General features: G+C 36.3%; 2 protein-coding genes across 2 annotated transcripts; both read left to right on the top strand.

Moving 5' to 3' along the window:
* The first annotated feature begins 11,452 nt into the window (after positions 1–11,452).
* Positions 11,453–12,445, top strand: LOC124959170 (olfactory receptor 5W2-like). The gene has a single exon (XM_047517787.1). The coding sequence runs from the start codon at positions 11,468–11,470 to the stop codon at positions 12,443–12,445; it is 978 nt and encodes a 325-aa protein (XP_047373743.1). The 5' UTR covers positions 11,453–11,467.
* Positions 12,446–20,273: 7,828 nt separating this feature from the next.
* Positions 20,274–21,212, top strand: LOC124960133 (olfactory receptor-like protein OLF2). The gene has a single exon (XM_047518700.1). It carries the CDS (start codon positions 20,274–20,276, stop codon positions 21,210–21,212), a length of 939 nt encoding a protein of 312 aa, XP_047374656.1.
* Positions 21,213–25,226: the final 4,014 nt, after the last annotated feature.

Below are 25,226 nucleotides of genomic sequence, written 5' to 3'. Positions count from 1 at the left end.
TAACACACCTCTCTCACCACTGGATAGATCGTCCAAACAAAAATTGAATAAAGAAACTATAGATCTCAACAACACAATCAGCAATTTAGACTTAACGGACATATATAGAATATACCATCCAACAAAGAATGAATACACTTTCTTCTCAGGAGCACATGGATCCTTCTCTAAAATAGACCATATTTTATGCCACAAAGCTACTGTTAGCAAATACAAGAAGATAGAGATACTACCTTGTACTCTATCAGATCATAATGGATTGAAATTAGAAATAAATGACAGAATAAAAAACAGAAACTTCTCCAATACCTGGAGACTAAATAATACACTATTATACGATGAATGGATAACAGAAGACATCAGGAGGGAAATAAAAAAATTCTTAGAAGTAAACGAGAACAAAGACACATCATATCAAAATCTCTGGGACACTATGAAAGCAGTACTTAGAGGAAGATTTATTTCATGGGGTGCATTCAAAAAAAGAAGTAGAAATCAACAAATAAACGACTTAACACTACAGCTCAAAGCACTAGAAAAAGAAGAGCAGACCAATACCAAAAGTAGTAGAAGACAGGAAATAGTTAAAATCAGAGCCAAAATCAACGAAATCGAAACAAAAGAAACAATCGGAAAAATTAACAAATTAAATAGTTGGTTCTTTGAAAAAATAAATAAAATTGATAAACCCTTAGCCACACTAACAAAGAGAAAGAGGGAGAAAACTCAAATTACTAAAATTCGGAATGAACAAGGAAACATCACAACAGACACGAGTGAAATACAAAACATAATTAGAAGCTATTTCCAAAATCTATACTCCAACAAAACAGAAAACCTCGAAGACATCAACAAATTTCTAGAGACATATGAACTACCTAAACTGAACGAGGAGGACATACAGAACCTAAATAAACCAATTTCAAGCAATGAAATAGAAGAGGTCATCAAAAGCCTACCAACAAAGAAAAGTCCAGGACCAGATGGGTTCTCAGCCGAGTTCTACAAAACCTTTAAAGAAGAGCTCATTCCAATACTCCTCAAACTATTCCATGAAATAGAAGAGGAGGGAACCCTACCAAACTCATTCTATGAAGCCAATATCACCCTGATACCTAAACCAGACAGAGACACATCGAGGAAAGAAAATTTCAGACCAATATCCTTAATGAACATCGATGCAAAATTTCTCAACAAAATTTTAGCAAATTGCATACAAATATATATTAAAAAGATAGTGCACCACAATCAAGTGGGTTTTATCCCAGGGATGCAAGGTTGGTTCAACATTTGGAAATCAATAAATGTCATTCACCACATCAACAGACTTAAAGTTAAGAATCACATGATTATTTCAATAGATGCAGAAAAAGCATTCGATAAAATACAGCATCCCTTCATGCTCAAAACACTAGAAAAAATTGGGGTAGTGGGAACATTCCTAAACATTATAAAGGCAATCTACGCTAAGCCCATGGCTAATATCATTCTAAATGGTGAAAAACTGAAAGTGTTCCCCCTACAAACTGGAACAAGGCAGGGATGCCCTCTTTCACCCCTTCTATTCAACATCGTCCTTGAGACTCTAGCCAGAGCAATCAGACAAACCAAAGAAATTAAAGGGATACAAATAGGAAAAGAAGAACTCAAACTATCCCTGTTCGCTGATGACATGATTATATATTTAGAGGAACCTGGAAAGTCCACCAGAAAACTTTTAGAACTCATAAGTGAATTCAGTAAAGTAGCAGGTTACAAGGTCAATGCTCATAAATCCAATGCATTTTTATACATAAGTGATGAATCTTCAGAAAGAGAAATTAGGAAAACTACCCCATTCACAATAGCATCGAAAAAAATAAAATACTTGGGAATCAATCTCACAAAAGAGGTGAAAGACCTCTACTATGAGAACTACAGAACATTAAAGAAAGAAATACAAGAAAACCTTAGAAGATGGAAAGATCTCCCATGTTCCTGGATAGGCAGAATTAATATCGTCAAAATGGCTATACTACCTAAAGTGCTATACAGATTCAATGCAATTCCAATTAAAATCCCAATGATGTACCTTGCAGAAATAGAGCAAGCAATTATGAAATTCATCTGGAAGAATAAAAAACCTAGAATAGCTAAAGCAATCCTCAGTAGCAAGAGCGAAACAGGGGGTATTGCAATACCAGATCTTCAACTCTACTACAAAGCAATAGTAACAAAAACGGCATGGTATTGGTACCAAAATAGACAGGTAGATCAATGGTACAGAATAGAGGACATGGACACAAACCCAAATAAATACAATTTTCTCATACTAGACAAAGGTTCCAACAATATGCAATGGAGAAAAGATAGCCTCTTCAACAAATGGTGCTGGGAAAACTGGAAAACTATATGCAATAGAATGAAATTAAACCCCTATCTCTCACCCTACACAAAACTCAACTCAAAATGGATCAAGGACCTCGGAATCAGATCAGAGACCCTGCATCTTATAGAAGAAAAAGTAGGTCCAAATCTTCAACTTGTTGGTTTAGGATCAGACTTCCTTAACAGGACTCCCATAGCACAAGAAATAAAAGCAAGAATCAACAACTGGGATAGATTCAAACTAAAAAGCTTTCTCTCAGCAAAGGAAACCATCAGAAATGTGAAGAGAGAGCCTACAGAGTGGGAGAATATCTTTGCCAACCATACCTCAGATAGAGTGCTAATTTCCAGAATCTATAAAGAACTCAAAAAACTCTACACGAAGAATACAAATAATCCAATCAACAAATGGGCTAAGGAAATGAACAGACACTTCACAGAAGAAGATGTACAAGTAATCACCAGATATATGAAAAAATGTTCAACATCCCTGGTAATAAGGGAAATGCAAATCAAAACTACCCTAAGATTTCATCTCACCCCAATTAGAATGGCCATTATCAAGAATACAAGCAACAATAGGTGTTGGCGAGGATGTGGTGAAAAAGGAACACTCATACATTGCTGGTGGGGTTGCAAATTAGTGCAGCCACTCTGTAAAGCAGTGTGGAGATTCCTCAGAAAGCTTGGAATGGAAACACCATTTGACCCAGCTATCCCACTCCTTGGCCTATACCCAAAGGACTTAAAATCAGCATAGTACAGAGATACAGCCACATCAATGTTCATTGCTGCTCAATTCACCATAGCCAGATTGTGGAACCAACCTAGATGCCCTTCAGTTGATGAATGGATAAAGAAACTGTGGCATATTTATACAATGGAATATTACTCCGCAATGAAGAATGATAAAATTATGGCATTTATAGGCAAATGGTCGAAATTGGAGAATATCATGCTAAGTGAGATAAGCCAATCTCAAAAAACTAAGGGACAAATGATCTCGCTGATAAGCGGATGAGGACATATAATGGGGGGTGGGAGGGGCTAGCATTAGGTTTAGGGTTAGGTTTAGAGTTAGGCTAAGGAGAGCGGTAAGAATGAAGGAAAGAAGGACTGTGTAGAGGGAAAAGAGGGATGGGAGGGGTGGCGGGAGGGGAAAAATAAAATAAACATCATTACCCTATGTAAACGTTAAAAAAAATAAATAAATAAAAAAAAGACAATCCATGGATATACAGATTAATTAGACACATATATAACATTATTGGGATTTTTTTAAGTCTACACAAGAACGAAGGAAAATGGATGGGGGAAATTCCTCTGTGACTGAATTCATTTACACTGGCATTAACATTATCCATATTTACCATGTTTCTGCTTGCTTGTCTCATTAATCTTTTGGGAAATCTTGGAATAATCATGCTAATTAAAGTGACTTCCCAGCTTCACACACCAGTGTACTTATCCTCAGTCACCTCTCTTCCTGTGACCTCTGCTATTCTGCAGCAATTGGGTCCAAGATGCTGGTCGACATATTTTGTGAGAACAAATGAATTCCACTTTTGATTGTACTCTGCAGTATTTACCTCATGGGTCCTTACTGATTCTGAGTGCCCAGTGTTTGGTGGTGATGGTCTTTGAAAGGTACATGGTTTGTCCCCTGCTGTTGACTGGAGTTTACCTGGTAGAATTGGCAGATGCTTTAATGCATAAAACATTGACACTCTAATGATGTTAATAATTTCTTCTGTGATATTTCTTCTCTATTATACCATGTTGCTCAGATACACATTAGTGAGTTAATGACATTCACCCTTTTTGTATTCATTGAACTGAGTACCATTTCTGGAGTCCTTGTCTCTTATTACTATACCATCTCTTCAGTCTTAAAGATCTACTCTGCTGAGGGAGATCCAAAGCATTCTCCACCTGCACCTCCCACTTAACTGCTATTGTAGTTTTCTGGGGCAATATGTTTTTCATGTATCTCCAGCTGAATTCTTCCTACATTCTAAATAAAGACAAAGTATTCTCATTATTTTGCATCCTTGTGATTCTCCTGCTGAACCCTCGAATTTATAGTTTATGGAACAAGGATATGAAAGAAGCCCTGCAAAGATTAAAAAATAAAAAGTGCATTTAAATATTTTCCTGATGTGTACATATGTACCTATTAACAGTTGTATGTTTTTCTGCAAAATTATATTGCAGAATATAATAAACAATGTTGTGTCATATTGTTTAATATACTAAAATAAGTGTTTCTGCAAAAGTCTAATCACAAGAAAACTTTTCAGATATCCAAACATGTTATGCTTCATTACTTGTCATGAATCAATATACAGTCATCTTTGTGGAAATGTTTCTGACACTTTCAATAATTTCAAAGTTTTATTTCTTGATTCTTCCCCTCAATTAAATCACTATATGGTTTATTTATTTATTTTTTATTTTTTTGGCACTGGGGATTTAACTCAGGGGCACTTGAACATTGAGCCACATCCCCAGACCTATTTTTTGGATTTTATTTAGAGACAGGGTCTCACTGAGTTGCTTATTAGCACCACACTGTTGCTGAAGCTGGCTTTGAACTTGTGATTCTCCTGCCTCAGCCTCCCAAGCCACTGGGATTACAGGGGTGCACCACAGTGCCTGGCTACTAACTGCCTTTTAATGCATTTAGATTCTTTGTATTTCATGGCAAATCTAATACCTTATTTACCAGTGAATCTTATATCCTAGTGAAAGTAACACACTTTCATTAACTAAACTCTCAGCTCACATAAGTCTCAAGGCAATCCCAAAATAAAGAAATCAAGTTGGATAAAATTAAGGACAGAACGTTAAAATCCAGTGTGAACATGGAAAGCTTCCTTGGATGCAATTAGTCTTAGATCAAAACAGGTATTTGTTGGGGAGAGGGAAGGGTCTGTGTCTAGGATTTAACAGGTAGGAAAGATGAGGTGAACAGGTTCATGATGTTAGAAATAAAGGAGTCCAAACATGTTAAGTTATGGAGAGCAATTCAAAAAGCCCGGGTACATCTTTGAATGCCCCAAAGTGTCTGCCAAGTACCCCTCCATCACTGTCTCTAGGCAGCTTTCCTTTCCTTTCTCCCCAGTCCCAACTCCAGTCAATAACATTTTTCAATATGATTCACAATTACCTCTTTAAAACATTACAGCCCACCTTCTTAAATCAATAACTCTAATAGCATATCATAAGCATATTTTTTGCTCCATGACTGAGCATTCAATCCCTGTTAGCCAACATGCTTGCATCATGTCTGGGGAACAAAATGGGGAAACTAACTAATAAGAATAAAATGGGGGGTATGAAAAATGGTGGAATGAGACAGACATCAATACCCTATATACATGTATGAGTACACAAATGGTATGAATCTACATTATGCACAACCATAGAAATGAAATAATGTACCCCATTTGTGTACAATGAATCAAAATGCAGTCTGTAAAATTTAAAAAAAAATAATTAAACTAAAAAAAAAAAGAATAAAATGCCAGATGCCCTAACACCTGACTGCTTAATCAATAATGGTAAAGCAAAATTAACTACACACACCCCACAGCTTTTAAGAAGGCACACAAAATGATTGTGGATACAAATATAATGGACCTAGAAAGAAGTGGTTATTAATTGAGAAGTAAACTGTATACATGTGAGTATGCCCCCAAAATTTACTTTTTCATCATTCTCTGCTCTAGTATTCTGATGAGGAAGGTGCTGCATGAGTTTCTTGACAAAACTAAAAAAAGAAAAAAGAAATTTAAGTCTCACACAATAACTCCCCTGTCCTTCAGGGGCTCAGATCCTAGAAGGAAGGTTAGGATTCCTGAAGGTGGAAGATGTTAGGCACAGTTGGGACAGTGGACATACTTTATGTGGAGGCAGCCCCAACCCCAACCCTCTGAGTTCTTCTACAGCCCTTTTTTATATGCAGAGCAAAGAAGGCCCAGAGCCAACAAGTTACCTAATGAGTACATGCTCACAAACTGCTGTTCATGACCTTGAGTACACATGCTGAGTCAAGGTGTTCATGACCTTGAATATATACTAAAACATATCTGGCCAGAAGTCCTGTGAGCCAGTTTAACTATACCCATCTCGGGCCTGTCCAACAACCTGCCTTACAATTGTGGAAGCTATAAGCCACCAGGACTCTCAGGGTTCCCAGCTCACAGTATGAAATGTCCATTTGTGAAATTTTAGGATAGAAGTAAACTCAAGGAGCATTTGTTTTCAAGGTGGCATGTGGGATACTGTGACAACTTAGGGAATGGCATCATGGTAGAACATAACTGTGAGGAATCTTGTTTCAAACAAGAAGCTATTTAGAGCTCCACCTTTACATTTTTCTCAGTTAACACCTATTCTTTTGTAATTGTGAGCCATGAGCACAGTTATGGCTTGCTTTCCCTATATTTTGAGATTCTAAACACTGGATTTAGGTTGTGAGTTCTTTAGGAAGTGGTAAATTTACAGGGCAAGATTCTTAAAAGTTAGATAATTGTCTTTATCATGCAGGGATTGAGACCTCCCTCACCACTTCCACCATGGAAGGACATTGAAAATCATGCAGTTTATGAACCAGAAGGTAAGCTTTCCTTAGACACTAAATCTGTCTGTGCCTTGATTGTGCACTGCCCACCTCAGCTTTGAGATAACATCCTTTTTTGTGTATAAGTCAGTCAGTCTATGGTATTATTATAACACAAAAAGATAATACAAACAGAAACATACAGAAAACATTGTTTGAAATATATCAAATAATACATAAAAATGGGGTGCACATTTTCTTTCAATTGATTCATCTCCTATTTCAATTTAATTACAGCATCTAAAGACTAATTTGAGCTTTAAACTGGCAACATTTAATTATGTTTAATGAATGTGAACTCATTAGAGAGAATGAAAATTAGAATCCTATATAAAATGTCCACAAATTCAATGAACTCACTTTGTCACTGAATTTATGCATTTAAAAAGTCATGGTTTGGAATTATTTTAGGGTATGTATAACTCAGAAGGTTGAGTGAATGGATCATGAATCTTCCATTTTAGGATTCTACAGAACTATGGAAAACAACATCAAATTAATTCTTCTTTCCTGGAGTTTCTGGTTTGATCTTCATTATTTCCTTCATCTTGTCTCGTAGTGTCTCTAAGTTTAATTCCTCTTTCATGTCAACCAATGTCTAAAGCAAATATTTGTTAGACTTAATGGCCTTCAAGGGCAGATATGTTAAGGAAAACAAATTTAGGTTCTACCTAAATAGAACCTGACCTAAAGAGATATGCTATTCTTGGAGAAAAGGAATCACCTGATGGGAAAATTAGTTTGGATGAAAAATAATTCCCATTTCTTAAATACTCACAAGAGCATAGATTGTTGTAGCATAGCTCTTTGGCAACACAAATGCACCAGCATCCTCAATTTAATGGGTGGGAATTAGCTTGGGCATACCTTAGCAATGCCTTCTACAGCCGTAAGTTTATTATGTTTGTGTCAGCACCATCACCCACACAATAAAAATAAAAACTGAAAAGAATTTGAAAAGTATCACAAAGAAAACTTTGTGGGGCACTGTGGTGCACACCTATAATCCCAGCAGCTTGGGAGGCAGAGACAGAAGGATGGCAAGTTCAAAGCCAACCTCAGCAGTGAGTCCCTAAGAAACTCAGCAGGACCCTGTTTCTAAATAAAATATAAAAAAGTAAAAAAAGGGATGGTGGTGAGAGTCCCTGGATTAATTCCCAGTACCACCACCAACCCTGTGAAAAGGAACCTTTTCTTTTAGTCAAGAACATTTAAATGGTTTTAATGCTTTTAACTCAAAGTATTATCTATCTTTAAAGAAATTTTGAAAGAAAAAAAGACTAGATTCCTCTCCAATCCCAGATAAGGTTTCAGATGATACAGGGACTTCCTGGATTTGTATGTGTGTGTGTGTGTGGGGGGGGGTGGGTATATGTACATATATACATAAATGTATATTTATATATTTGTACATTTATATGCTATTTTTGCACATGCAAATTTTTTATTCATTTGCTTTATATTGAAAATAAATAAGTTCATTAGCACAGGGAAATATGTGCATCCTGCAGTGATTCATACATTATAAAACATGCTTCAGAATGTGACCACACAGAGAGGTCACTCTGATATTGCTATGGTACATGCCTCAGGAGAATTATGAGTATTATTTTATTTTCTAAGTGCTCTCTGGAATTGTGTAATATGGCAGATCACTTCAAACCAACATTAAAAAATAAGCATCCAGATAAAACACGAACAGATTACATATTAAACTGGCAGTCCTTCCTATTGCTCCCTTTGTACTCAATATCTTGTAGAATCTTGCACTGAGTATGTACCTCTTCATACTTCTAGAAATCTAAGATTCACTTTGATCATTATTTCTGTGAATTTAACATAAACACCCAAAACGATTTGTGATAGTAATGAAGGGAATTATTTATTCTTTAAAGAGGGAATTTTTTTTTCATTACATTCTAGTTAGAAGTTTATTGAGAGAAGTTGCTTTGATCTTAAACAGATATGAAGCAGATGGAATTCCAGAAGTTCCTGATACTTTCTGGATCTCCCATTTTCTTTCTACACAATGAGGGAAACAAAAGGTAGTATTTCAAATATATGATAATATATACAAAGATAATTTAAATAATATATGAAAACATGTTACCTTTTTAGAATATTCATGATGGTTTCTGTTTACATTACTAAGTTTTGCTCTCACAAGTTCATCACTGAATGAAAAGGTGCTAAAAAGCACATTTACAGAAGGAAGAATGGTGACATTCTTTAGTCAAAAGAATGTGAATGAGGATTCAACTCTCCGTCCCAGCGCAAAAACCCAAAGAAGGCAGAAATGAAGATGGTAAACCAATATTGAGAGAAGATAGAATATTATTCTGGTAACTACAGAGATTTTAAGGACACACAAAATTCACACTTCCAGTAACTCCCATTCATCAAAGAGCTACTTCAAATGATATTGCAAATAAAGTATTTTTGAAATGAATGGAACATGGATTTTTTTTTTTCTGTTTCAAAATATCATTTTGATAATGGGTATTGAACCCAGGGGTGCTTTTCCACTGAGCAACATCCAGAGCCCTTTTTTATTTTTCTATTTTGTTTTTAAGACATGGTCTTAACCAGGTTGCTAAGGGTCATGCTAAGTAACTCAGTCTAGCCTGGGAGTTGTGATCCTCCTGCCTCAGCCTCCCCAGTTAACGAGACCACAGATCATTATGTCACCATGTCAGCTTCGTTTGATTTTTTTTTGTCAAACACGTTTTTAAAAAAGAAGCATCAATTGTACACATGAACTGTGTTAGTAGAAACAGACCTCAAAGTTTGTTTATTTCTACTCTTCATCGCATATCCATCAGTCTAATAGTCTTAATAGAATATGTTTAAGAATGCATCTTTCCTGATTCATTACTCACACAAACCTGTGTGCTAGTGATTCTGGAAATATAAAGACACACGAGTGAAAAATTCACACAGAGCATACTAGGTATAGTGGAGAACTCACAGCCATAAAATAATTGACACAAGGGTGGGTGTCATGGATCTGCGGGGGAAGCACAGTGATTAATGACAAAGCAGTGTGTGAGATTAGCACGTTCCAAATGGTGTGGGAAGGAGACTGCTTCAGGATGAGCAATGGAAAGGACCTGGGGGTGGAGTCTGTATTCCAGCATGTTAAGCAAACTATAAATTTCAGTTTATTAGATGTCAGATTACACCAGAAGAAGGTGACTCACGATTGCTGTGAAGCATGTTGTTTGCTAAATTTGTCGTAGTATTCTCAGGGGAAAACACTGAGCCAGGAAATTAATTAATCATGTTTAAATAACACAAAAGACTGAAGGCAGAGGTCTAGAAGATATAAGTCCCAACAGACATTGGGAGGAAATAAATGTAATCCTATTGCTCAGGTGCCAGAAAGAAAGACAGAAAGACATGCTCATCTCAGGTAGGTTTCTGAATGGTTGTTTGAAGGACAGAGGAAAAATAAATTCTGACCTTCTTCGGACAAAACAGAGATCAAGTATTGTAAAATGGATAGGCGAATGATTGCTTGCTCAGTGAATCACATCGTGTGGTCTTGTGGCCAATGATATTTTTTTTGTTAATCTGAGTGAACTGGATTCACTCTATTTCTCTATGTAGAAGAATTGTGGGATTTATCTATTTGTATTTTAATCAAGATTCACAAGAAAACCTTCTATTTTTTAAAATCCTCTTCAAGTGATGTAGTACATGTAAATTAATGATTTGTTTTCATTGTATTAAAATAATAATAGAAGTGACCTATTACAAACCAATTCGAGTAAATTGGAGTCCATATGGATCACTCCTTTAATATTTAAAGGAGTAAAGATAACCACTCACTTTCCAGTTTTCATACATCAACAAGTAGATACACACAGACACACCGTCACCTAACACACCATAACCAGACATCGATCATACCTGACCAAAAGAAACTGAAGCTTAGACAACTGCAAAACATTGACTGTCCATCATCACACTTTCATTTTAATGAAAACATCAATTTAAAAATCAGGAGCAAGCAAGTGATTGGTTGTAGTCCATCCTTACTAGTTCCTTTTATAACTTGCCTTTGACTTTTCAAGGACTATTTCCTTTGGAATCAGAAGAAACATACACAGAAGATACAAAAACCTGGTAAACCAGTGATGGTGAGTGATAGGCTACAGGTTAGGGATATAAAATGTTCACTCTTCTAGCATCTGGCTGGAGACTTCTGCCATCTGGGAATAGGTGATAGAGGAACAGACAAGTTGCACATCCAGGATCTATATAAAATTAGAATCAAAGCTCGTAAAGTTCCTACATTATATTTTTTAATATTATAATGTATTTTCAAAATTAACCTATGTCTTGGATATAAACAATTTACAGAATGAAATTATGTTCTACTTTACAGATAAGTTTTATTTTTACTGTTCAGAAAAAAATCAAACCCTAACCTTTCACAGCTTTGATGATTTTCTTAACTATTTACTAAGAAGAATGGACAAGGGAAACTGCTCCTCTTTAACTGAATTCCTCCTCTCGGGAATCACTGATAACCCTGAAATGAAAGTTTTTCTATTCTCTGTGTTTCTGGTTGTTTACCTCATTAACCTCCTCACAAATCTTGGAATGATCATTTTAATCAGAACAGACTCCCAGCTTCACAATCCAATGTACTTCTTCCTCAGCCACCTCTCCTTCTCTGACCTCTGCTACTCCACTGCAGTTGGGCCCAAGATGATGGTGGACCTCTTATCCAAAAACAAATCAATCCCTTTCCTTGGTTGTGCTCTGCAATTCTTTGTTGTCTGTATCTTCATAGATACTGAGTGCATGCTGCTGGCAGTGATGGCCTTTGACCGGTACAAAGCCATCAGCAGGCCCTTGAGCTATGTGGTAGACATGTCCAGCAGGGTGTGCTCCCTGCTGTTGGCTGGGGTTTACCTGGTGGGCCTGGCAGATGCTTTGATACACACATCTTTGACATTCCACTTGTGTTTCTGTGGGTCTAATGAGATTAATCATTTCTTCTGTGATATTCCTCCTGTCCTATCCATATCTTGCTCAGATACACAGGTCAATGTGTTAGTGATATTCACCATTTTTGGATTCATTGAACTGAGTACCATCACTGAAGTCCTGGTCTCTTATTGCTATATCATCTCATCCATCTTAAAGATTCGCTCTGTTGAGGGGAGGCTCAAAGCTTTCTCCACCTGCGCCTCCCACTTAACTGCTGTTTCAATTTTCCAAGGCACCATGCTTTTCATGTATTTCCCGTCGAGTTCTTCCTACTCCCTAGATCAAGACAAAATCACCTCATTGTTTTATACCCTTTTTATTCCTATGTTGAACCCTCTGATTTATAGTCTATGTAACAAGGATGTGAAAGAGGCCTTGCAAAAACTAAGAAATAAAATTTTTGTTTTAGTATATAGTGTAAATACACATTCACACACAAGTATATACTCATAATTTCTACAATTTTATAATATAATATACATTTTTATCACATACTTTATTATAATAAATATTTCACTAGGACACAACATACTACTTTTTGTCATTCATGAAATATTCTGTCCTTCACTCTGGGATGCCAAAAATATGGTACTCTTTATTTCTAAAGAAAACTTTCTGACCTTTGTGTGAGTGTGCCAGAGGGTTGGTCATTTGGGGTATATTTTATGCACAAATTTTATTTTTCTAGAAGTTATTGTTTATTTAGGATGAATAAATAATTTGTATGTTAATGAATCCTATAATGTATTGGAAATTTGAAACATTGGTTAATTAGGCATATACAATTCACAAGAAACTATAACTCCATGATGTCAAAAGGTAAGGAACATCAAGAACAGCATGTTAAAATTTAAACTGCAAAGAAGAAAACAGGACAAAATGTTAAAATTTAAACTGCAAAGAAGAAATGAGGACTTTTAGTTTCAAAAAAGAGCAATGAATAGACATACACTGGAGGGGCAAAGGGGAGAAGAAAAGATTCTAGATGTTAGAGAGCTTAGGTGGGCAGGAGCATAGACCTTTAGAGATAAGGAAGTCCAGAAGTCAGGAATAAAGGGAAACAGGTTTTCATTTGTAATCCCCTGATGATTAGTGATGTTGAACAGTTTTTCATGTACTTGTTGCCAATTTCTGTCTTTTTTATTTTTTTGAGAAGTGTCTATTTGAATCATTTGTACATTTTTATCCTGTCTTTGATTTTCTTTTCTTTCTCTTTCTAATTCTTGAATTTCCTTTGTAACCATGAGTTCTAATGTTCTACTAGGGTGAATATAGTCCATTAAAATAACTGTATACTTAAAAATAAACGGAAGAGGTGATTTTGAGTGCTAAGCCACAAAGAAGGCATATGTGTTTAAGGTGTTGGATATAATCATTGCTCTGGTTACATCATGAGTGTATGACTCAGTGTCACATTGTACCCTTACATTTGGACAATTTCATGTCCATTAAGCATAAATTAAACAAAGGAAGACAAAATTGCCAAGAGAAGCGCCCTTGTGCTAAATTTCTCCACTCAGTCACGAACACCGGGGTTCTCTTCTTCCTTTCTCAGCCCTGATTACATGCTCACCCTCGTGATTCATAAATTCTTTCTCCTCTCGGCATCAATCCATCCACTGCTCTGTTTATTAAACTGTCACCTCCCATATGAGGCACAACATCCTTTGCTCAAGGACAGCATGCTTCGTTCCTGTCACTCTAGCACTACACTGTGACCGAGACACAAAGTGGAGAAAACAAATAAACAAAAGAATCAACCTAGTGCAATTCCAGTGACTTGGGAGGCTGAGGCAGGAGAATCTCAAATTTGAGGTCAGACTCAGCAACTTTGTGAAGTCCTCAGCAAGTTAGGGAGATCTAGTATCAAAGTGAAAAAAAAAATCTAGGCATGTAGTTCAGAGGTTAGTCACTGGTTAAGTGTCCCTATGTTTAATCCAGGTACCAAAAAAAAAAAAAATCAACTTATGTGATAGCATTTTGAGAGCTTATTAGACATCAAATTAAAATTAACTGACCTTGTGGGATGTGCCTTGAATATATATTTTATGACTTGGAAGAAAGTAAATAAATCTGTGCATTCTATGGTAATGAATTAATGTAGGCATGAAAATTTATTTAAAAAGGAAGTAAAAAATCATTTATGTAGTTCATTGATGTTGAGTTACTCCATCAAACTCTGCTGAAGTTTATCATGTCACAACACTGGAAGAAGTTAGTTGAGGAGATGGGTCTATGACCACATGTTTGAAGAATGACACGAAACTATATGATATTCTTAGTTATCTGATAAAGCTGTATAAGCTAAAATACATGAATGCTATTATGGTTTGGATCTAGAAGGTTCCTCCTGAAAAACTCATATCTTGAAAGCACCATCCCAAAGCAGAAAGATTTGGAAGTATAACTTTTAGGCAGTGAGTAGGACTGCAGTGCTATAAGTGGATTGATCGATTTGACAGATTAATAATTTGAATTGATTAGTAGGTAGTAACCCTAGGCAGTAGAACATAATTGGAGGAAGTATGTAACTGGGGGCATCTTGTCCCTGGCTCCTTTCTTCACCCCCTTCTTTCCCTCCCTCAACATTTTATGAGGTAGACACCCTAGGTAACTCTCAGTGACTGTGGTATTTAGCAAGTTACTCTTCCTCAATAGACGCTGGTCCCCATCAATAAAAAAAAAAAAAAAAAGAAAAGGATTTATGGTAGATAATCTGTGAGGCACTTTCCAGTGGATTCCTTTTTTCCTCAATGTATTTATGGTGTTGCTGCCAGCTAAACCTATCACTGCTATTAGCAATATTTTAAAAGAAAAACAACAATAATAAAAATGATGGGACATTTCAACTTTGTACCAAAGAACTACATGGTATCTCATGGTAATATGGCCTAAAAGGTCAAGACCAATGGTATCAGCTGACAAATGTGAGTTGTGAAAATCAGGATGCATTTTTCAACAGTCTCTTTGAACTCACTTCCATTTCTGCATTTAGACTTAGAGGCACATCACTCAAGTGGTTATATGGTTACTAATCCTTAGATAAATAAAAATTTAATCTGCAGTACTATAGACTTATCCAATTAAATAACAAAATGGAAATGATTGATGATATTAATTTCAGGCATTTGCACAGATGTTTAACAACCTTAGCTTTTAAATAGAGGCAGTAGGAGTCAGAATTTTTTCAACTGGAGAACTATTTGGTCATATCTTTTATAACTGAATATACACATGCCTTATTACCCAAAAATTCCATTTTTTATCTTATACCCAATAATTAAGTTCTTACTACACAACCACAGCTTATATAAAAATGATCACAGTGGAAGTTTTTGCTGTTTGATTAATAATATATGGTGTGTTTATTCGCTAAGATGCTGTTGCACATTGAAAGTGAATGAACTATCACCACATACAAAAGAATGGAGTAATTTCACATAAAAAGAGTGAAAGAATCCAGAAATTTAGGGATACGAATTGAGTTATTCACTTCTATATGACTTTTTAAATGTCCAAAACTAAGCTATCATATTGAATGCCTATTTATGGGAGGACCCAGAAATGCTGGTTCTGCTCTGTTTTGTTTTCTGGGGCTTGATGCATTACCATTTCCAGTTCCAAAGTTTCTCTTGCTGCTGTTTACTTTTGAGCCACTCATTAATACACAAATCCTGTGTGAAGTAATTTAAATTAATTGGGTTTCAGCAACATATTAGTATTACTGGTGTTCCTGGATTGTTGGGAAGTGGAAGTCGGACCATTGAGCCTGGAGGGGCTGCCACATTCATGAAGTTAAAGGTTGCTTCCTTCCCAGAGGTAGGCTGAGGAAATTGAGTCATCCCTGGAGATAGGGAAGAACATGGAGTGAAAAAAACTGAATTTAAAAAGGAACCAGAAAAACGTACCTATGAATGATTCCTCCAAATATGCACCAGAGAATTAATAAAGCTCTTGGATATCACAAAATATTACATTCTTGAGCTAACCTGGTAGAAAATTACAGGCAATTATTTAGGTTTGTGTTTTGCCTCAATAGTATCCCTTGCTGGAATGAATACATTTGGTATTTTAGTGTTGAAGTCATCATACACACACACACAAAAAAGAAATATGGAGAGATACTAAAAATTGTCACTAAGAATCACTTTTCCAAAGTTTAAAATATTAAAATGTAGCAGAATCTCACCTAATGCATATTCTGGCTTTCTGGAAAGCAATAGGAATGCTCCATATCAACAAAGCGGAATAAATAACTAAAACAACCATCACATAACCTATGACCGTTCCTCCAATTGGGCTTTCAGAAGGAATGTGAAACTACTTGAAGCATTGGCATCTATAACCTGCTCTCACTGTTTTGTTTTATTGTACATATTCATCATACATAGTATTAGTGGCAATTTAATTAACTAAAATAAGATTCATGTTATAGAGTTAATATAAATGATCATTGTACTTTTTCTTAAAATATCATCATATCCATAGCAACCAGTGCTTGCAAGTGCACTACAGTGACCCACACATTGTGAAAAAGTGACCACACAAAGAGCACACCCATAAGCCTGCCAGGTTGTGCAATTTCAAGGGCATTTGTTTTACTTTTCTTTCTTTCTTTCTTTTTTTTTTTTTTCTTTTTTCTTCCTGGAACTGTGCAAAACAATTGTCCTCCACACTATTTTCTATTAGTAAAAATGTTAATGATTTCCAGGTGCCAAGTCCACAAAATAAAACAAATGATCCCCCATGTGTAAACCCTCCAATTTGCTCCCATTTCTTCTCAGTCACTGTTGGAATCCTGTCTTGGTTCACAAGTGTATGTCAGTGTGTCTGAAGATTCCCTGGTTCTCTAATTTGTAAGTTTTCAAACATTTCTTTAAAGTAAACACATTTTGATTTCTGTGAGAAGTTATAAAACGTTATTTTTAAGGCACATCTGTTTCATTGTGCTTCTTTCAGGAATCTAACTTGAGAAATTTCTATGGATTCCATGAAATAATGCCTGCAATACTCTAAAGTTGACATCACTTCTGGGTTTCACTGTAGGGAACATTCCTCAAGCTTATCTGACAGCAATCACTGACACCATGGTCTAAGTAAGCCAAACAGTCTGGACAGAGAAGCTAAGGTAATGGTAAAGACTCGTCATGGAATGAAGGTCTTTGCAGCTGTTGAGGCTGAGCTAGGAGCTGAGGGGAGGCCTTGCTCTGTCAAGCATCCCAGCAAGCTGTGATGTGAGCTCACCTGTGCTGCCTTGCCGCATGTGCTGTGTGCAGGAGCTTACTAGCCCCCCAGTCCTTTGTCTCAGACCTGTTGCTGGGCAGAATTACTTAGGCATGCTTGGTTTGTTTACACTACCTTGACGTAAAGTTCACCTATAGGCTGACTCTGTTATACTTTAACAAGCATGTTAACCTGATTGGATAATGTGCCTATATATGTCCTGTACAACCCTAGATAAAATTAGATCTGTTCCTTCAGCGCTCGATCTCCAATGTCTGAACGAGTGCACTGGGGTAGGTAGACATCGTTCATCCTCACCCTCAGTGGACCCCCGTCTCTGAACATCTACATTTCACTGTATCAAATATTAAGAAGGCTGTTAGGGACAACTCAGAACAACTCAGTGCATAATATATATGGCAATCCGTGGTGATAATTAGATAATGTAAAATGCCTAAGTTGAGAAGGCTAAACTTGACTTTTAAAGGTGAAATCTATTTGTTGTTATAGGCCATTTCCTACCATTTATGTTTTAAAAAACCCTTGGATAATAAATTGGATGATAAATTATGTATGCAAAATTTTACTAATTTTATCCTAAAACTAGATATTTTAGAATGTGAAAAATTAGATATAAGAAAAATGGGCATTAGTAAAAGATAGATTAAATAAATTAATGTATGCAAATAGAAAGGAACACATTGCCTGTAATCATAATATTGATTTGCATGCAAAGTAAGCTTATTTGAACATTATTTTTAGTTGAAAATGAGAAATTCTTTAGTATAGATACCAAAATCTAATTATCGCTAGGCAGTGTGAAAACTGTTCATTTTTGCTCCCTTTGTAAAATGACTTTTTTAATGTGTTTGATAAGAATATTTGTGCATGTGTGTCCATGTATGTGTTTGGGGATTCATTGATTTTGTACTTTATGTCATTAAAACAAAAGGAACTGGCTCACTGATGTAGGGAATGGTTATTGACTGCAGTCACTTTACTGTTATGTATTGGGCATTAAAACTAAATAAGAATGTAAAGCAATTTTTTAAAGATCTGCATTTCTTTCCCAATCACCTTGATACTTTAAATATCAGATGCAAAACTTATTCCCAAGGGATCAGGTGCTTAGCACCCAGGGACCAAACACAGAGATGTTTAAAATCCCAATCAGTCAGGAGACAATGGGGAGCCTTGGCCAGATAGAACTGCATCCAGTTACTAGGTCAATAGCTCTGGATCAGGTCCTGAGTTATTTATTTATTTATTTATTGGACTTCTGTTCTGACTTATGTTGTATATTGCTTCACTTTTTTGTAATACTTTTTGTAATAAAATTATCATATAACAAAATCAGACCATGAAACTTGATGGAAACAATTATTTTAATTCCTTTACTTGTTTAGCATTTTAAATGATACAAAGATGGCAGAGAATAGGCTAAACGTTTACATGGTATAGAGGTATTCCAATATCATTTATCATTTTAACCTCTTACCTGCATTTTTTGTATATTTAAAACACTTTCATATTACAAAGGAAATCACTACTTTTAGAGATCTGTTTACAGTGAGAAATATTTAAATGAGTTTATGCCAATTTGGAGAACTGCACATTGACCATTTATTCCTGGTAAGGTTTTAACTTTTTTTGTTTTTCTTCATTTGCTTTCAGTTCCACTTTTCTTATATCTGCACTGGTCAAAGGTCGCATGCATGTTTTTATAAGACGTACAATTAGTTTGGACAAAATATGACAGTGGAGTGGAATCTATACTTACAATGGGCTTTTCACTAAAAATCAGCAGATTTCATTGGTATGAAGCAGAAACAGGGATGAAAGAAAATAATAAAATAATATAACAACTTTGGGAAACAGTTCAGAGACAAATCTCTCTGAGGACTTGGGACAGTGGACATAGGAGATTTTCATCATGTATTATACATATATGAACTGTAGTGAACAGATCATGTGGATTCCAGTAAATTAGAAGGACTCATCCAGTAAACCACAGTGCATTTCTTGCCTTTCTGTCACCTACACTATCAACCTCTCTGCAATTAAGTTTATGACATCTTTATAATCTCAGGCAGACAATAGCTACTTTCAAAGGGGAAAATGATGCAATCTGGTCCTTTCTGCCTGCACTAGTTTCTGCTCATGAGGACCCTTCCACCTCCTTCTCCAGGAACCACTAAACCTGCTCCAGTGGATCCTGATTCACAAAGTGTTTTCTTCCCAGTGATAGTAGCATGCAGGCATACCATAGAAACTAGATAGCACCTGAGTTGGTTAATAGAGAGATGTAAAAAAGCTAGCCTAAGACTAACTGCTACTTGCACCAGTTTCTATGATGATGAGGAAAGAAGAATGGTATGTATATTTTATCTCCCTTCGCACATAACTATACTTCTCTGTTACAGGATAAAGAACTTTTCTATAAATTTGAAATAAACAACAACAGCCTCTTTGGAAAATGTGAATTACCTGGATCAACTAAGTGTAAGAACTATTATGTTACATTCTAAAAACATCAATTTATTAATCTATAAAAATAAGCAACAAAAATATTTCTAAGTACTGCATAGATTTTCATGAAAATAGCTGGCTTAATTTAGATGAAAGAATGTTACACCCTTAGTCCAGAGTCATATAAATAAGAGAGGTAACATTATCATCTTGCTGATGTACATCAAAATGGATATATTTCCAGTAAAGAAAACATACCTTAAAGAATTGTAGCATTCTTTCTTCTGTGATTACTGAGAAGGAAGGCAGGAAGGAAGGAAGGAAGGAAGGAAGGAAGGAAGGAAGGAAGGAAAGAAGGAAGGAAGGAAGGAAGGAAGGAAGGAAAGAAGGAAGGAAGGAAGGAAGGAAGGAAGGAAGGAAGGAAGGAAGGAAGGAAGGAAAGAAGGAAGGAGGGGAGGGAGGGAGGGAGAGAATAAAGAGAGAAAGAAGAAAGAATGAGCCAGGAGATTAACTAGGACTAAAGTAAGATTGTGATAACCTTCCACTTCCACTTTCTTTTTCCATATCCAGGAACTTCCAGATCTGAATGATGGCAGTTGACAACTTCACTGTGTTTACTGACTTAGTATTCTTGGGACTGTCTGGCAGACAGGACGTGCAAAAGGGGCTCTTTGTGTTCTTCTTCCTTGTTTATGGCATAACTATCCTCGCCAATCTAGGGATGATTGTGCTGATCAAGGTAGACTCCAGACTTCACACACCCATGTATTATTTCCTGAGCAATCTGTCTTTCTGTGATATCTGTTATTCCTCCACTGTGTCTCCAAAGATGCTGACTGATTTCTTATCTGAGCAAAAGAGGTTTCCCTATGATTTATGTGTCATCCAGATGTATTTTTTTGGCACCTTTGCTGATATGGAATGTCTCATGTTGGCAGTCATGGCCTATGATCATTATGTTGCCATTTGCAATCCACTGCTTTATACAATTGCCATGTCCAGGAGGATCATTACCCAGCTGGTGGCAGTTGCCTACATTGTGGGCTTGGTGGATTCAGTTATCCACACTTGCTTCACTTTCCAATTGTCCTTCTGCAATTCAAATGTCATCAATCACTTTTTCTGTGACATCCCACCCTTACTAGCCCTCTCTTGCTCAGACACCTCCATCAATGAGATAGTGATGTTCACCTTCATTAGCTGTGTTGTGGGATTCAGCATTGTCACTGTCCTCCTCTCCTACAGCTACATCATCACTACCATCTTTAGGATGAACTCAGCCGAGGGCCGACACAAAGCCTTCTCTACCTGCGCCTCCCACCTCACAGCTGTGGCCATATTTCACAGCACTCTCCTGTTCATGTATTTTCGACCCAGCTCGAGTTACTCAATGGACACAGATAAAATGGCCTCTGTTTTCTACACAGTCATTATCCCTATGTTGAACCCGCTGATCTACAGCTTAAGAAATAAGGATGTAAAGGGTGCTCTGAGCAAAGCAATTAGCACTAACTTGTGTTCTGGGTGAAATCATGTTTCACACTCAAAAGGATCTGCAGATTTTGAGAGTAAAGTTGGAATAATTGATGTAGTTTCTCACCAATGCAACCTTTGAGATATTTTCCAATACTTACTGTTGTGCCTCTGTAAGCTTTTAACTTAAAACATGGGTTTAATGAACCAGAGGGAAATTTAGAGAGTCAAACTCAGTCTCAGTTGTGTCCTTCCTAAGCATTAATGTCACCTTAAAAATTTCCATTGTAACTCTTAGAATAACTAAGTAGCAAATAAATAAATAAGAATGAACAAAGAAGGACCATCTTAGTTTATAAAAGCCATGTTTTTGCCTGGCTTCTGGTCTGTTGTGTTTGGCTCTTTTGTTTAGGATGTTTGGTTGCAGGGCAACATTTTAAAACACTTATTGAATAAGCAAAGCAGTGTCTCTTACAAAATGAATGCAGACAGGAGTATTTGTAAATTAAACAGAAAAGGAACTCCCTTCCTGTCATTTCACTGTACCATGTTTACTATAGAGGAAATCTGTCTGCATCTCTTGCCTTTGGCCTAACCTGAAATGAAATATTAGGAACAGAGGGCATTTGATGTACAGAACTTCTCATCTCGGATCCATGATTCTTCAGTCTGCCTCAATTATAACACTAATAACTCCTAGACCCAAAGCTCCAGCCTTTCTTTGCACCTTGCTGTCTGGGCATTGGAATGAACTTCCCTTCTTGCCTTCAGTCTGGAGGACAGATGTTGTGCTGCTGAGCACCATACAGTGGCTGGACAGATGGAAGCCAGAGATAAAAGACCAGGACCTTCTCCAAAGGCATCTGGAAAGGGGGCCTCCCTCTCCCTCAGTGGGTTGGTAGCAGTATAGTGTATTGTTGAATGCTAGTTAAAATTAGAAAAGTGGTAATGACCAATTGGGATAGTTTAAGCTGTAAGCAAGAAGACTTAACCTAAGTATATACTCATTGGAAAAAACAAGTAATATTTACATTATTATTTCATTTAGAATGATGTATACTGGCTCTTTGTGTGTCTAGAAAATAAACTGATACCCTACTATAAACAACATTAACAATGGTCATGTAAAAGTTGGGTGTTAGGAAATACTATAATAAATTTCAATAGTTAAATTAGCTTGGTTGCAAATGTTGTTCTCAATGTTATCATGTATTGGTTAATCCTATTATGGAAAATATCACAGAATTTCAAGTTCTCAAGAGTATTTGTCTTATTTCAGGTTGTTGTCATAAAAGAAACATTGAGGTTATGCAGGTTTTCCATTTAACTTCTCTTCCCTAGTTTTACATGTCCTTTTGCTTATAAAATGTGCTAAATGTTACTACTTTAAAAATTATTGAAATGAACCAATTTATAAAAATGTGTAATTTTTCTCAGGGTTTTTGTCCTGTATTACCAACAGAATAATTTAAAAGAAATTAAATAGTGTCCTATCTTTTAAATATCTGTTTTTCTTTATAATCTCAAATTGCATACTTATAGAATATATTACTTATCAGGAGCTCTTAATCATCACTGACTTTCTCAACTCAATGCAATTTATTGAAAACATTAAATATATTGACATCCATAAAAACTAAACATGCATTGCAAATTACCTTTACTACCTATTTTTCTCATATAGTTTTCTGCTGTGTTTCCCTTAAAGACAGAGATGTAACAGTCTTATTTTTTAATTTTTTTTTCATTTTACTTAGTAAAAATTATAAAGATAAGAGAATTTAAGAATAAAATTTGAGCCTTAAAGAGAGACAGGTGTTGGTTGCCAATATGTATGCTTTCATTATTTGTTAGTCAGGTCTCAGTCTTCTCATCTGTTAAAAAGGGGTTCAATATAAACTTTCTATGATTCTATCTGTATATCTATATTTATCAGTTACATAAGAAATATATGATATTATTCTGGAGAGTATCTATGATCCTACTAAGCCAGTTCTCAGGAACAGATCTGCTAGTGCTGCAAGAAAGGATGGTGTTGTTGACAGAACCACGGTGGGAGAGGGTATCTGGGTTTTATCACCTGGCCCCGATAGAGCATGCTCCTCTAGCTGGTCAGAATCCAGCTTCAGAGTCTAGTTTCCAACCTCTTCAAGACTCAATTTTTCTTGACTCTGCCTCCACTCCTGGTTAGAGCTGAGTGGAGGCTCCTCATGATTACCCCTGCTGACCTCATCTTTACCCTGCTCAGATCAGAAGCCTGAAAATACACTATGGGATTCAGTTCCAGACTCCACATTTCCAAGAACTTTAGATAATTAGTCCCAGAGGACCTCATTTTATGTTGCCCTGTGGGACCTGTTCCCAGGGGCTGTGGCTAAAATGGTAGCTACAGAAAAATCAATACCTGTCGATTATGACACATCCATGCATTTCAAGGAATATTTCCTGCTGAGCATTCAGGTTGAAGTACTCCGTTCACTTCAATCTCGGAGTGCCATATTCTTACTTATTCTTACTGATGGACAAATTCTTTTTTACAAAAATACATCCCACTGTAGTGAGTGAAACTGGCTGGTGTCACAACCTGCCATACATTTTCACTATCAGAAAGGTTTCCTCTTAGCTCATCCTCTTTCCAATCATGTAACCTCGACTTCAGATTTAACTATTTTTTTTTTTTTTTACTTTTCATCCACACTTTCTGTATGGGTCATTTCATAGCAGCCAACTGAGCCATAACCCCACCAGTTCTAGGCCACTTCTCTCTGTCCTGGCTATAGGAGTAGAGCATACCTCAGAATTTTTTGCTGCACACTGTATAGATCAAGAAATTTAAGACCCATTAGACTCTTGAAGAAATATTTTAAGAACTAGATTTTACATTATTCAATATAGGTGAATTTTCAAACAATTTACCTATTTTTTTAGACATCCTACTTGAAAATGGCTTGTAATAGCCATCTGAGCATGTGGTACCACTTAGAGAATGAACCAAAAACACTGTGAAAGGAATAACTAGTTTGGCATATTGGAGATATATGACATAAACTGAAACAATCAATCATAATCCTTGATTTCTTTCATAAAAATGTACTCTAAAATACACTGGGGAAGACTATGATAAAAATGCAAGAGATAAAAATAATGAATCAAAATCAAGGAATAACTATTGTAGGAGGATAGAACACAGACACAAATAACTATAAGACACAAAATGAAGAGAATAGCATACTCAAAGAAGTACACCTAAGATTCCTAGGAGATTTAGAGTACAAACTACCCTGTGATAGAGAATGAGGTTTCAGAATAAGACGTTGGCAATAATATCTAGTAAGTCCTTTTAGGCATCATTATCCACAGATTGGAGGAATATCCATATTAAATTGACATTTGCAACAGACAGAAAAATGTGTCAAAGAAGAGACATTGTTGAAATTTATAGGCCCATTTCATTTTATCAAAAAAGAGAAATTTTTATGAGTTTTCTATGGTCCTTTTTGGCATCTTTGTTCCTTAGACTGTGTATGAATAGATTCAACATAGGGAAAATCAACATGTAGAACACAGAGGTCACTTTGTCAATATCCAGTGAATGGCTTGTCTTGGGGCACAAATAAATGAAGGTCAGGGTGCCATGGTAGATAGTGACCACTATTGGAGGGTAGGGGGAAGCTCAGGTTGAGAAGTCATTCCTTCTTGCCTCTGCTGAACCTGTTCTAAGGATGGCTGCTATAACATAGACATAGGAAAATAGAATGGTTAGAAGACAGATAGCCTCCACCAAGCTAGCAGTGACCCCCAGAATGATGTCACACATATCCATGTCAGATGAGAATCTCCTTCCACACCAACAAAATGCTCTAAGTGCAAGCAGGCAACAGACCTTCTAGACACAATAATGGTATAAAGCAGTAGGTTGCACATTGTTATGTACCTTTCTTGAGCCATGGCGGCCAAGAAGAAGGATTCTGTGCCAACCAAAGAGCAGAAAAACTATAACTGTGGGACAGCCATTGGAAAAAAAAAACATAGTTTCACATCAGAAATCAAGCCCACAGTAATTCAGGGA

Source organism: Sciurus carolinensis, chromosome 11 (assembly GCF_902686445.1).
Source record: "Sciurus carolinensis chromosome 11, mSciCar1.2, whole genome shotgun sequence".
NCBI lineage: Eukaryota > Metazoa > Chordata > Mammalia > Rodentia > Sciuridae > Sciurus > Sciurus carolinensis.
Note: the sequence above shows the minus strand (reverse complement) of the source record. Positions and strands in the feature narration are given on the sequence as shown.